Source organism: Martes martes, assembly GCF_963455335.1.
Source record: "Martes martes genome assembly, chromosome: 6".
NCBI classification, from domain to species: Eukaryota; Metazoa; Chordata; class Mammalia; order Carnivora; family Mustelidae; genus Martes; species Martes martes.
Window position 1 is genome coordinate 23,709,621 of NC_137893.1, and position 13,850 is coordinate 23,723,470.

The 13,850-nt window shown below is 38.9% G+C and overlaps 1 protein-coding gene across 2 annotated transcripts in view; it reads right to left on the reverse strand.

The window, feature by feature from the left end:
* Nucleotides 1-13,850, reverse strand: part of AFG1L (AFG1 like ATPase) — a 218,417-nt gene that overhangs the window by 140,901 nt on the left and 63,666 nt on the right. For both annotated transcript variants that reach the window (XM_080807282.1, XM_080807283.1), the window contains exon 3: nt 4,768-4,819. In XM_080807282.1, the coding sequence (XP_080663408.1) occupies nt 4,768-4,819 (52 nt within the window). The remainder of the gene's footprint in view (nt 1-4,767; nt 4,820-13,850) is intronic.

Genomic DNA, 13,850 nt, shown 5'->3' on the forward strand with positions numbered 1-13,850 from the left:
TTAAGGAAATTAACCAGACAGTTGTAAAATGTATGTGGAAATGCAAAAGTCATATTCTATTCTATTCTAGCCAAAACAATCTTGAAAAAGACAGAGTTGAAAGACTCACATTACACCATGGATTCATCAGCAAAGCCCAAGTTGTAGGAAATCCTACAGGACAAATTAGTTTATATATGTATGTCTATATATATGTGTGTAACAGTGTGAATTTTGCTGATGCATCTTTGTGATATGACATCACACACACACAGAGACTAAAGACTTAACAATATCATATTGAAAACAAACATTATGACATAATTAGAAATCTGAGTAACTATTTAATGAAATTAAAAATAATGTTAATTTTTAGAGTGTGAAAATGGTATGTACTTAAATTTTTACTTCTTTTGTATTCATTCTTTCTCTTATTTCTACCAACACCTACTTTTTTTTTCTACTTCTAACAGAGACCAGTAGATATACCCAAGTAATTGTTAATATTTGACTTTCCTCTGCACCAAACAGTGTTTAGGGATAATATGAGGGAAATGTTAAGTGCATGACACTACCAAAAAAGGAAAGAAAAAGGTAACAAAGATCCTTCTAAAATGTAAAATTCTTTTAATGTGGCTATACTAAGCACCATTAGATTTAGTATGGTAGGCACGAGCCTGTGTGTGGTGGATTTCAGAGATGCTAAAAGATTTCTCTGCCCCAAATCACCAAGTGGTCAGCTTGATCACTATGTCCCATTTCATATATACCAAGTTTCAGTGAAATGCTAACCCTTAGAAAACTCTTTTTTTTTTTTTTTAAAGATATTTATTTGAGAGAGAGAGCAAGCATGGGGGTGGGAGAGGGCAGAGGGAGAGGGAGATAGAGAAGCAGGGTCACCACTGAGCAGGGAGCAGAACACAAAGCTCGATCCCAGGACCCTGAGATCACAACCTGAGCTGAAAGCAGATGCTTAACCCGCTGAGCCACCAAGGCGCCACTAGAAGACTCTTTTTATATGCAAATGTATCCGTGATGGAACCTACTCAACCAATGGAACCCATTAAAATTTTAGCAAGTAATTTAGAATAGTTTAGATAGAAACAGCTTAGAAGTAGTTCAGACATTTAGCTAGAGGGCAGATCCTGGGATAATATGAGCCCAACCAGTTTAGTTTAACTAGTAGGGGAGAAATCTGTGTCCTATGGAAGGTCCAGCATGAGAAATCCTAAGGCCCAAAAAGATGAAACAGCAGGAACAAAACCTAGCATGCCAACATTTAGTAATGAATATTAGAAACACTAAACCAGTGTTTTTCAAACTGTCTCTACAACCGGAATTGTTTCTTCACAGACTAGAACAGAAGAGAAAATATCCAAATGTATCACATATAAAGGTAAGTTTTCTTTCCTAAAATTATTTTTCAGGGGTGTGTGTGCACATGTGCACATGTAGACACACATACATATGTAGGTCAGAATGTAAAAGTATTTTTACTGTGGGTCATGTTCAAAAATATTTCAGAGCCATCGCAAGAATCTATAAGCTTTGGGTAAGCAAAGGCTGTGTCTGCTTTTATTCACCATTACATCCGCAGAAACAACACACTGCCTGGCACACAGCAGATATTCAATAACCTTTGTCAAGTGAGCGCAAGAATGAGGGCAGATGTCGGGGCGCCTGGGTGGCTCAGTGGGTTGAGGCCTCTGCCTATGGCTCAGGTCATGGATCCAGGGTCCTGGAATCGAGCCCTGCTTCCCTTCCTCTCTCTGCCTGCCTCTCTGCCTGCTTCTCTGCCTGCTTGTGGTCTTTGTCTGTCAAATAAATAAATAAAATCTTAAAAAAAAAAAAAAGAATGAGGGCAGATGCTGAAAAACTGTGCAGAAGAAATCAACACTAAATTTTATCTACTTCACAATTTTACTTTGGTCTCTATAGTATCCTAAATAAAACCGTCTGTTCTCAAAAGAAGTTTTTTTTGTTTTTTTGTTTGTTTGTTTGTTTGTTTTTTTACCAGGGGAGTAATTTTTAAAACCTAAAATTCTTCTAAGTTCTAATTTTCAAGCCTATATAGATATGAAGCCAAAAATGACCACTCGAGCGTTCCCCTCCCAGTGGTACCCTTTTCACAGCCAACCCTCCTGCTGAAGGAGCTGTAAGTGCTGTCCTCCCTCACCCAAGCCCAGAATTTAACCAGGAGGCAGCAGAAAAGGGACTCATAAACAAAAATGGACTTTGATTCTCTCCAAATGTGCAGGAGGCATCAGTAACCCTGCCATCACCACAGCAGTCTGCTAGTCAAGAGCTGGAACCTTGGTGTAAGAAAGCCAACCAAACCGGGGCGCTGGGGTGGCTCGGTTGGTAAACATCTGCCTTTGGTTCAGGTCATGATCCCGGGGTGGCTGGATCGAGTCCTGCACTGGGCTCCTTGCTAAGTGGGTAGCCTGCTTCTCCCTCTGCCTGCTGCTTTCCCTGTTTGTGTTCTCTCCCTCGCCCTCTCTAAATAAATAAAATCTTTAAAAAAAAAAAAAAAAGAAAGAAAAGAAAAGAAAGCCAACTATGGGATAAGAATGAAGCCACAAAACACTCATACTGCAGTGTTTGGCTTCTGCATGAGATACACTAAGCACTTTATTAATGAAAACATTTCAAGGTTGAATCACTGATGATAATGCCTCCAGTTTACATATCAACTCTATTGGGGTTCCCTGGATTGAGGGTCCATCTGAGTCAGATCTCATGACATCATGACAGAGCCCAGGGCAAGTACAGAATAAGGAGCGGAAGAGGGTGCTGGGGAACAGACATATTTCCCATTGAGTAGTCTTCAATACTGAACACCTGTTTCCCAAGTCTAAAATCGTAACACAAATGAGCTTGTGAGCGCCTTCTGGGGGTATTGTCCCAGAGAGATAACACCCCCTCCCCCACAAAATAAGAACCTGACCTCTTTTACTACCCGTTTTGTAAGTATTCTAAACTAAACTGAGTGCAGTCATCAAAATGTTCACTTCCCTTCCTACTGTACAATTCCTTTCTCTTCCCCTCTCTGCACTGTAAAGACCTGCTTAACCAAAGGTTGCCACACACCCAGTTCTGTGAACAACCACAGATGTTACCATATCCTCTCTAATTCTTTCAAGCACTCAGCTGAATTACATCTATCACACCGCCCCTCAACTTATTAGCACATGGCTGTATTTTCCAAACTAAAATCTAATAACTTTCATAAGTTTGAGGTATTATTGGGTGTTTTTTCTTAAGTCCTTTTGCAGAAGTAGGAACAGTTGTGTTTTACTAACCATCTCCATTTATGGTTAAGTGGCTGAGGTAACAGGAGAAACAAAGATGTTGATTTTAGCAATGACTACACATGAAAGTGAAGGTATAGGAAGTAAATGTTCTCCAAAGAGGCAAAGAATGGGAGACGACAACAGAATGAGAGCTGCTAGCGGTACCTGAAGGTGTGGACACATAAAACTGCTTAAGCACCTGGTATAAATTGCTTTCTAAATAAGAAGAAAGCCGGCGCTGTTCTCAAAGATACCAATTAGCCAATGAACTAAGAAAAAGAACAGCTTGAGCTTCTTTGACAGTTTTCAAATCTGTAAGCTCCAAGAACATAAAGAATCTTAAGGGGCAAGCTCTCTCGTTCACTTGTTTATGAGCTCACCAATTCTTTTTATTAGACTTGCTAAATCTGTAAGTATAAAACAGGCATCCAAAAACAACTAAGAAGAGGGAGGACCCAGGAAAGAACAGCTGGATCTTTAAGGCACTGTAACGACTTACTAGGCTCCTATTGTTTTTCTTGTCCTGAAATTCTTACTAAGAACCTTTGCCACAACTTCCTCATATGGCAAATTGGTTTTATAGCTGTAAGGGGAGCCTGAGGTTTATCACGTGAGGAGCAAAACTTATTTTGCTATACGTAAATGTCTATTTTGACTAAGCCAATAAAAGAATTGATTGATAAGCAATACGACCAAATAAAGTAAGAGTTACCGTCATGACGTCGGTGAAGGTGGGTAAATAGGGAGAGATTTAGAACTAAGAGGGAAGGAAACTGAAGGCAAAACACCCAAGCCAAAAAACAGACAATTTCACCAAGAATGAAGTCGGAAAAGAAGGAAGACATTGACCAATTAGGAAAATCTAAAAGTAAGCAATAGCTCACAAGGTTTCTAAGAAAAGGTGAGTCTTTGTGCCCAATATATGGATGTGGGAGACCAAGGAAACATAACCACTCATTCATTAAGAATATCCACTAATAACTAAGATAATAATAACTAAATTGAGGACAAGGGTTTAGATTGTGAGTAAAAATATGAGTGGATGTTAAAAGTAAAAAAGACACAGATCTGTACCCCTGGCGCTGATGATACATTACATACTAATAAAAAAAAAGTAAAAAAAAAAAAAGGTAAAAAAGAGCAGCTTATTTTTTAAGTATTAGCTGAGTCAAACAGAATTGAGCAATGAGATTCTGATTTATTTAATAACCTATTTATAGACGATCACCTTCCCTGAGATCAACTCAGCTTACACACTAAACAATGTCTGCACCCTAGCACGCTAAGTAATCTTGCTTTAAACTACAGTCGCACCCTGTGAGAAGTAAAAATGAAAACTAAGATAACTACCCCCTTCTCCCCCACCCCCCCTTTTACTTTGCCTCATCCTATTCCCTAGCTGGTAGTGGACTGAGGGGTGGAAACAGAAATATCCCTGAATGAAAGCCAGGAACCTCCTGTTTGGACCACTCAAAATTTACTTTAACACACTTACCAACATCTCCATAAACATACAGGCCCCTTGGAGGTTTGCTCCTTGAAAAAAGCTGCAAATTAAGAACAAATTATAAATCTCTAACATGGAAAAAATTAAATATCATCATATACATAGTGTTCCTAACTGTCAGATACAGGACTAAAAGGGGCTATTGTACACAATAAGTACAAAATATTTGATGTAAAAGGCTATGAAGCCCAACTTAAATTTTAACTTAGGAGGTAAGAATCATAGCAGCCCAGAGCAAGGGCTCTGAAGTCACATAACTTGAGTTTACATCCTCTACATCATTTAGTAACTATGTAATCTTCCCCCTCTTTCCTCAATGGGCTCCCCAAACAGTAAGAGCCTCCTCGCTCATTCCCAGCAAGTAAGAGAACTGAAGAATTTTTCTAGAGACACTGAATAGTCTCCTGGAAAACAAAACAAAACAAAACAAAAACAAAAAAACCTGAAGGTACTTATGTGTGGATTTCTCCCAAAGAAATAACTGGTCTCTATTAGATCATCTTATGGTAGAGCACACCAGTCAACCAGCCTCTGAAGATGGAACCTTCAGGGGCGCCTGGGTGGCTCAGTGGGTTAAGCCTCTGCCTTCAGCTCGGGTCGTGATCTCAGGGTCCTGGGATCGAGCCCCACATTGGGCTCTCTGCTCGGCAGGGAGCCTGCTTCCCCCCTCGCTCTGCCTGCCTCCCTGCCTACTTGTGATCTCTCTCTCTGTCAAGTAAATAAATAAAATCTTAAAAAAAAAAAAAAAGATGGAACCTTCAGTTTGCTTGTTAGTATCTGAAAAGATTCTAAAATGAGTTGACACATAAGAATCAATAGAAACTTGAAAAGAAAAATGTCCAAGATAAAAATTGGAGACTAGAGCAAGGGTACAGAGGGGATAAAAACTCAGAGGAAACAGGGGCACCTGGGTGATTCAGTTGGTTAACCATCCACCTCTTGATTTCAGCTCAGGTTATAATCTCAAGATCATGAGATCAAGCCCCAAGACAGGCTGCACCTCAATGGAGAGTCTGCTTGAGTGTCTCTCTCTCCCTCTCCCTCTGCCTCTTCCCACTCTTACCCTCACATATGCGCACTGTCTAAAAATAAATAAGTATTTTTTTTTAAAAAACTCGGAGGAAACAGAGACTACACAGACAACAAAAGGAAAACTTCAAAATAAAACCGTAATCTGGGGTGCCTGGATGGCTTAGTTGGTTAGGTGACCGACTCCTGATTTCGGCTCAGGTCATGATTTCAGGGTCACAGAATCAAGTCCCGCATGGGGCTCCATACTCAGTGCAAAGTCTGCTTGTGCTTCTCCCTCTGCTCCTCTCCCCACCCTCGCTCATGTGCAGGCATTCTCTCTCTCTCTCTCTCAAATAAATAAATAAAATCTTTTAAAAATAAAACTGTAATCAATATAATTAACATGCTGAGGAAAATAAGAGAAGCTATTAAAATTGTAAAGCAAGAACAAAATGCAATTTTGAAAAAGGAACATCAAGAACAAAAGAACATTTTGAAATTTAAAATATGGTAGCAGAGGGGCGCCTGACTGGCTCAGTCAGTACAGCATGTGACACTTGATCTCAGGGTTTTGAGTTTAAGCCCCATGTTGAGTGTAGAGATTACTTAAAAATTTAAAAATCTTTAAAAAAAATATGGTAGCAGAAATAAAATTCCAGAAAAAGGATTAGAAGATAAGCTTGAGGAAATGTCTCAAAAAACACAACAAATAAACAGCAATCAGAACAGATGGAAAATATAAGAATATTACTGGATTACTTCATCAGGAGGTCCAATATCTGACAAAAAAAAAAAAAAAAAAGAATTCCAGAAAAAGAAAACAGAAGAAGAAGGATAGGAGGAAGTTATCTAAGAAATAATGCCACGATTTTTCTCAAATCTGAAGGACTTGATTTCTAAATTGGGAGGAAAGAGTAAGGACCCAGCACAGGGAGGGAAATAAAACCTATACCAAGTCACAATCCTGAAATTTCAGACACCAGGGATATAAAGAACATTCTACAAACATCTGAGGTGGCCTTTGGGGAGGATGACAAAGGGGTAGGGGAACAGGTCACAAACAACAGATAAAGACTTGAATAAGATTTGAGGGACAATGATTTCTAATCTAATCCATCTAATCTATCCATCAAGTACAAAAATGCAAAATTGGCATTCCATACATAGAAGGTATTAAAAATACCTCCCCAACAGAAATAGGAACACCTTGGCTCCAGGTAAGACAGAGGATCCTGGAAAGGAATCCCCGGGAAGATGGAGGGTTGCTCTAGAAGCACAGAGGCACAAGCAGATCAAGAAAGCAATCAAGTCTAGACCAAAAACAGGAGGATGGAGGGCTCCAAGGAAGAAAAAAAATGGAACTTCTCTTTGCCTGATATTATTATCAACCCAAATAACCATCCTAAGTTTTGGTTCACTTAGAAGAGTAACCTTCAAATTCTGCAACAGTTCCTAGACACCTGTGCAAAAGCCAAGGTAAGCCAGGGCAGAGAGAATTCGGAGAGGGTAAAAGCAGAAAGATGCGAAAGTTATGCCACTTGGCACAAACCAGAGCAGCCAGGATTTTGCCAGGGAACATTCTCAAAGGCTATGATATAATCTAGTTCATAATGCTTTTGTTTTCTAATCTGTGGGCTCACTCCAACATATCTCAGAAACCTCTCCAGCTTTCTTGCTCCTCTTAGCTTTCTCTGTGAACCCAGGCCCTGACTCCAACACGCCCTTTCCCGAAGAACCTTCCCCATGGTTTAGGCAAAAGGATCTTCTTTGCTTTGATTCTGCCAGCTGGATGCCTTCCCTGTGTTCCTCTGCACATTAACTCTCCATCTATTCTTAAATCTCAACGGAAAACAGATTCTACTCCTGCCAAAACCTCTTAATTTGTTTTGTTTTAAAAATCTTATATGAGCCATTCTTGTACACTGGTTATTCTATTTTCAACTTGCCAGAAAAAAAGCATTATGCTCTTAATAATTTTAGAACAGTTCAAATTAGAAAACTTGCATAGAACCTCATAATCTCTAAGTATATTCTATGTATTAGAAATCTTTTGAAAGCAACATTCTGTATTCTGTGAAGTGTCAGAGCAATTCATAATTCTTCACAGCACATTTTGTAGGAAGAGTCCTGGGTCTGCTCTAGTACTATTCACATGATATCATCAATATATGCTAAATAAATGAAGTTCGAGGTAAAAATTTAACAAAGATTGAGAAAAAAAGATGACATGGAGAGAATTCAATCAATGCTGTCCCAAAAAATAGTATTTGGTTCTATCTCCTGTTCTACCCACTCTAGCTCAATTATCTTGGAAGGGAACATTTTAGTAAATATATTACACTATACATCATATATATTTTTTCTAATTATATAACTATAATTATATAACTGTAACATGTTAGATACCATCAACCTAAAGAATATATACTCCAAGTATTTTTACTTTGAGAGGTAAGCTAATTTTCTCCTAATTTATTTTCAGTCTACCAAAAATTATTGAAATTATGTCAAGGGATTTAAAAATCTGTATTTTAAGGGAGAAAATCAGAATTGAATGGCAAGTATAATTATAAAATGATCCTAAAGAAGTTTTAAAATTCTGTATTCATAGTAGCGAATTCAGGGAAAAGAAGGTTCACAGTTTACTTCCAAATAACTAACTTACACAGGAACCCACATCGTTTACATGCTCCTAATTTACATTTTCTCACAATTTACCCTATTTTTCAGTTCCATTAAACTTCCTTTCTTAATGTTTTAATTTCTAATATCTGTTCTTAGGCCTCAGGAAAATGCACCCTGGTATCATTCCTCGGTGTTGATATTCTCCATTTGCTTCTCCCCCACTGTCTTCTCCCTCCTGCTCTGCACCCCAGGAGGGCTATCCTAGCTGGCTGATTGCTAAATGGCCTCAGCCCTGGGACACATAACTTGCAGGAGATGGAAGGGAGGGAGCAGAGAAAAATCAGGTCATTCCTTCCTGTTCCCTCCCTGCCTCAGTGCTCTGTCTCTGGCAGAGCTGCATCCCTCCAGGACCATCAATCAGGCCTCACACCACAGCTCCAGCCCACTCCAGGCTCCCCCTTCACTCCTCTATCCCTTGTTTGCTGTCTTAGGCCTGCCCTGCCCATGACTTAGTCATCCTGATTCAGTCTTTATTTGAAACATCTGCTGGAAATGGTTTCCTGCCAGGACTCTGATGCACACCCTACCCTTAAAATGCACACACTTAAGCAAGACAAAGGCTTGAAACTCTGAACATGAACAAGTTTCTTTAGTGAACAGTTGTAGGATTTGTTATGTTAGCCGTATCTTTGGGAATTAGTAAATTAGGATGACAGCACCGTCTCTAATGGATTTTTGGTAAGGATCCAATGACACTATATTATAAACTGTGCAGATGGTAAGTTTAAAGTGATGTTGGAAGGTAGTGGTACCCTACCACCTATCTCCACTGGTACAAAATAGAGCAGAAGAGCACTGGAACTGAACTCAAAAGATCTGGGCAAAAATGCTGGTTCTACTATTTATTAGATTTGTGGCCCTGGGTGAGCCATATCAACTCAACAACCTGCCATTTCCTTATCTATTATGTGCAGGGCAGAGCACAGGGGAGTTCCCACTCACTGCCCAGCTCTCTATAACTAATCACAAGGTCCACTCACTCATGCTGAAGACTTCAAACTTCATGTTTTACTGATATCTGTTCCCATCAAAACCTAGGCACCATAAAAATAAAGAAAGAAACATCCCACCCTACAAGACACCCCTCTCAAAGATCCCAACACCAATATGCACTCAAACTATTTTCTATCTATTTAATAAACTATACCAAACACATAAAGAATATACATTTGTAGCACCATTTCAGATATAGTCAATACGGTGTACTCCAACTATAGTGTAATCAAATTAGAAATAAATGATGGAAGGATGGCTAAAAATAAGAAAAATCTCATACTAAGAAATCGACCTTCCAATCATGTTCACCCAGACTTCGGAATATTGCTGAAACAAGTCTGAAAAGCCTTCAGAGTGTACGCTCTCACCAGTCCCTTCCTATTGCCAATAATTCTGTTTTACTGGTTAGTTCACTCTCTGTTTCTACCACAGTTCTCTGGAACCCTCTTCAAGCCATACTACACTTCCCCCCATCACTTTCAGCAGGTGTCTCCTACTTCTTAGAGAGAAAGACAGAAGGCATCGAGGTGGAACTCCTTCAACTTCCTATTATATGAAATTGCAATCTGACTCATATCTGCACTCATTTTCTCCTCTCTCCCTCCTGTGACAAAGATGATTCCTCCTCCTATGTCACTTTCCATCAATTTCTGGATCTCAGTCCTCACCCCTACCACCTTCCCAGGAACCATGCCCATCAAATTAAATGTTTCACTTCTCTTGTAATCCTTTTCATCAACAGCTTTATAAATGTGTTTCAGTGAATTTATTTTTAAAATCTTTAAGTGTAATATCTTACAAGCAAGAGACAAACCCAAAAACTATAATGGAAAAGACAGAAACATTAAAGGCAGTGAAATTAAGCATTTCTGTTTGGAAAAAAAAATGCTAAGAACAGTGAAAAGGCAAGGAAAAAATCCTGCAATATTAGAGACAAGAATTTGTTTCCTTAGTAAACAAGAGTTTTTATAAACCAATAAGAAAACAAATACAAGTGGCTTAAACATTTGAAAGAATACTTATTCTCCTTCACAATAAAAGGTGTGTTTTAAAATAACAATGAAATACTGCCATGACAAAAATCTTAAAGTCTGAGAGAATACAGTGTTGTCAAAAATGTAAGGAGACAGGCAGGCTCATAAATTAAGAATATGAATTGTTGCTTTTTTTTTTTCCATAGCAGTGAATTTTAATGTCCTCCCCTTTGGGGAGGTCACACTGTACACTTTTGAAGATACCCCAAAAGTTGTCCAGTAATTCCACTTCTGGGTATTTATCCAAAGGAAATCAAAACACTAACTCAGAAAGATATCTGCACTCCCATGTTATTGTGGCACACAATTTACAACAACCAAGAGAGGAAAACAACCAATTGAAAATGGATAAAGAAAATATATACGCTGAGGGCGCCTGGGTGGCTCAGTGGGTTAAAGTCTCTGCCTTCGGCTCAGGTCATTGCCCCAGGGTCCTGGGATCAAGCCCTGAGTCGGGCTCTCTGCTCAGCGGGGAGCCTGCTTCCTCCGCTCTCTCTCTCTGCTTGCCTCTCTGCCTGCTTGTGATTTCTGTCTGTCAAATAAATAAATAAAATCTTAAAAAAAAAATCAAAAACAAAAACAAAAAGAAAATATATATGCTGGGATAACTGGGATATTATTCAGGTATAAAAAAGAAGGAAGTCTTGCCATTTGTAACAACATGGATGGACCTTTAGGGCATTATACTAAGTGAAATAAATCTAGCAGGAAAAAAACATATACTGGGGTGCCTGGCTGGCTCAGTTGGAAGAGCCTGTGACTATTGATCTTGGGGTTGTGAGATCAAGCCCCACGCTGGGTATAGAGATTATTTAAAATAAAATTTAAAAAAAAGACATATAACAAATAATATCACTTACCTCTGGAATCTAAAACAAAAACCAAAAACTAAAACTCCTAGAACTCTCTAGTCAAAGAGCCTCCTCAAGTTTAGGAGACTTACTGTAGTAACCTAAATCAAAGAAGGGAGGATAAGAAAAGCAGGTGTCAAAAGAATGTCATTAAAATTTTTTAAAACAATATGGCTAAACTAACAACTGTCCAATAAAGAAATGTGCTGTGGGGTACCTGAGTGGCACAGTGGGTTAGGCATCCAACTCCTGGTTTTGGCTCAGGTCATGGTCTCGGGGTCATGAGATCAGGCTCTGCACTCAGTGCAGAGTCTTCTTGGGATTCTCCCTCTCTCTCCCCACCATGCTTGGTCTCTCTCTCAAATAAATAAATGAATAAATCTTAAGAAAAAAAAAGAACTGTGCTGATATCATCAATGTTTGGGGTCCTGGCTATTATGCATTTGGTGATACACTCCAAACCACTAAGTTTAGTAAAATTTATGTTTTGAAGTTTATAGGCAGTATATAAAAGCCACTTTCCACCCAAAGAATCTTTTGAACATAGGGTTTATATTTTAAAAGGTAAATATCCAATCATTCTATCAAAGTTTTATGAGACATAACCAAATGCAAAGTGTGAGTCCAAACACACATACACACATACACACACAGTCAAAGGGATATCTAGGGAACAACTAATGAAATTTAAATGTGGGCTTCATATTTAGGGTTGCAAGATAAAATACAAGACGCCCAGTTAAATGTGAATTTCAGATTAACATCAAATAATTTTTAGTATATGTATGTCCCAAATACTGCAAGAGACATACACATACTAAGTAAGTATTATTTATCTGAAATTCAAACTTATTTTGATAACCTGTATTTTTCTTTGCTAAATCAGGCAACTCTATTTTAGATAACATTATTATAACAATGTTAAATTTCTTGGGTGTGATAATGGTAATACTGTTATGCAAGAGGATGTCCTAGTTAGGAAATACATAATGATGTCTTTAAGGGTTAAGTGTTATTATGTTGCAACTTTCAGGTAAAGAAAATAATATATATATATATGATTAACATTTGGTAATATATATATATGGGTGTGTATATATATATACATATATATTTAGATATATATATAGATAGATATTTACATATAAATATATACATATATATATAATTAGAGAGAAAATGGGGCAAAATGTTAATCACTCATGAATTTAAGTGTATTGTTGAAATTTTTCAAAATAAAACGGGGGAAAGGAATTCGATGAGTCCAATATAGCAGAGGAATAGGAGACCACAGGTTCCTCTGGTCCCAGGAATCCAGCTAGGTAGCTATCAAATGCCTGTGAACTCAACCAGAGATTGAAAAGCAACCCCTTTCTGTAAGGTAGGAGATGTGCAGAAGTGAATCTGAGGTGATAAATGGATAGATAACCCCGGGGGGGAGGGAGCCTCCATCAACCAGCAATGGAAAGTGATATAGCTGCTGAGCGCAAAATAAGAACTTTAAAAGTCTGCTCCTGTGAGGGACAGCCCTGCCTGAAAGACGCTCAGGTGGCAAAGCAAGGCAGACTACTAGGTGGGACATCATGGTCTCATAATCCCCAGGGACACAGGAAGACTGGGGATGCCTGAGTGTAGCACAGCCCCCAGGCATGGAGTGGAAAAGCCAGCTGCAATCAGTGAGCCCGGGAGTGAGCTCTGTTTATGCCATAAATTGCCAACCAGCATGTTAGCACCACCACTTTCCAAGCAGGGGCCCAGCAAGCAACAGAATTACCAAAAGACCTCCCCTACTTCCCCCAGGGACAAACGGTGCAGGTGCATGCCACAGGAGTTTGCAGGGTTTGGAGACTCTAAACGGGATCACATGCCTGAGATAGAAACCCTTGATCACAGGCTGGGTGAGCATGGAGCGCAGAGACTGGGAAGACGGGAGTGATGGACTGCTTTTCCCTAAGGATGCACTGAGAGTAGGGCCCCAGGCTTTCAGCTCTATGGCTGGAGATTGGGAAGCTGCCATTTTCATTCTCATCCCCTAAAGAGTCTCAGAAAGCCTTCAGGGAACAAAAACCACATAGAGCAATCCCAAGTAGCTTACTTAGCCTGGCCCCTCTGGCAAGGGCAGTGCAATTCCACCGAGACAAAAAAGACACCTGAGAATCAGTGCAACAGGCCCCTCCCTGAGATCAGCAAGAACATCTGGACAAGACCAAGTTTACTGATCCCAGAGGACCGCAAAACTCCAACGTTAGGGCAAAAAAGTATATAGAATTCATGAATTTTTCCCCATGATTCTTTAGTCCTTCAATTTTAATTTTTTTCTCTTTCCTTTTTCAACCAATTTATCAACTCTTTTTAAAAAAATCTTTTTTAATTTTCTTTTTTACACTTACATCTTATCCTTTCATTGTATTTAATTTTATTTTTGTATATAGAAATTTTTCTTTCTTTACAATTTTGGGATGCAGTTTCTTCTGACAGACAAAATACACCCAGA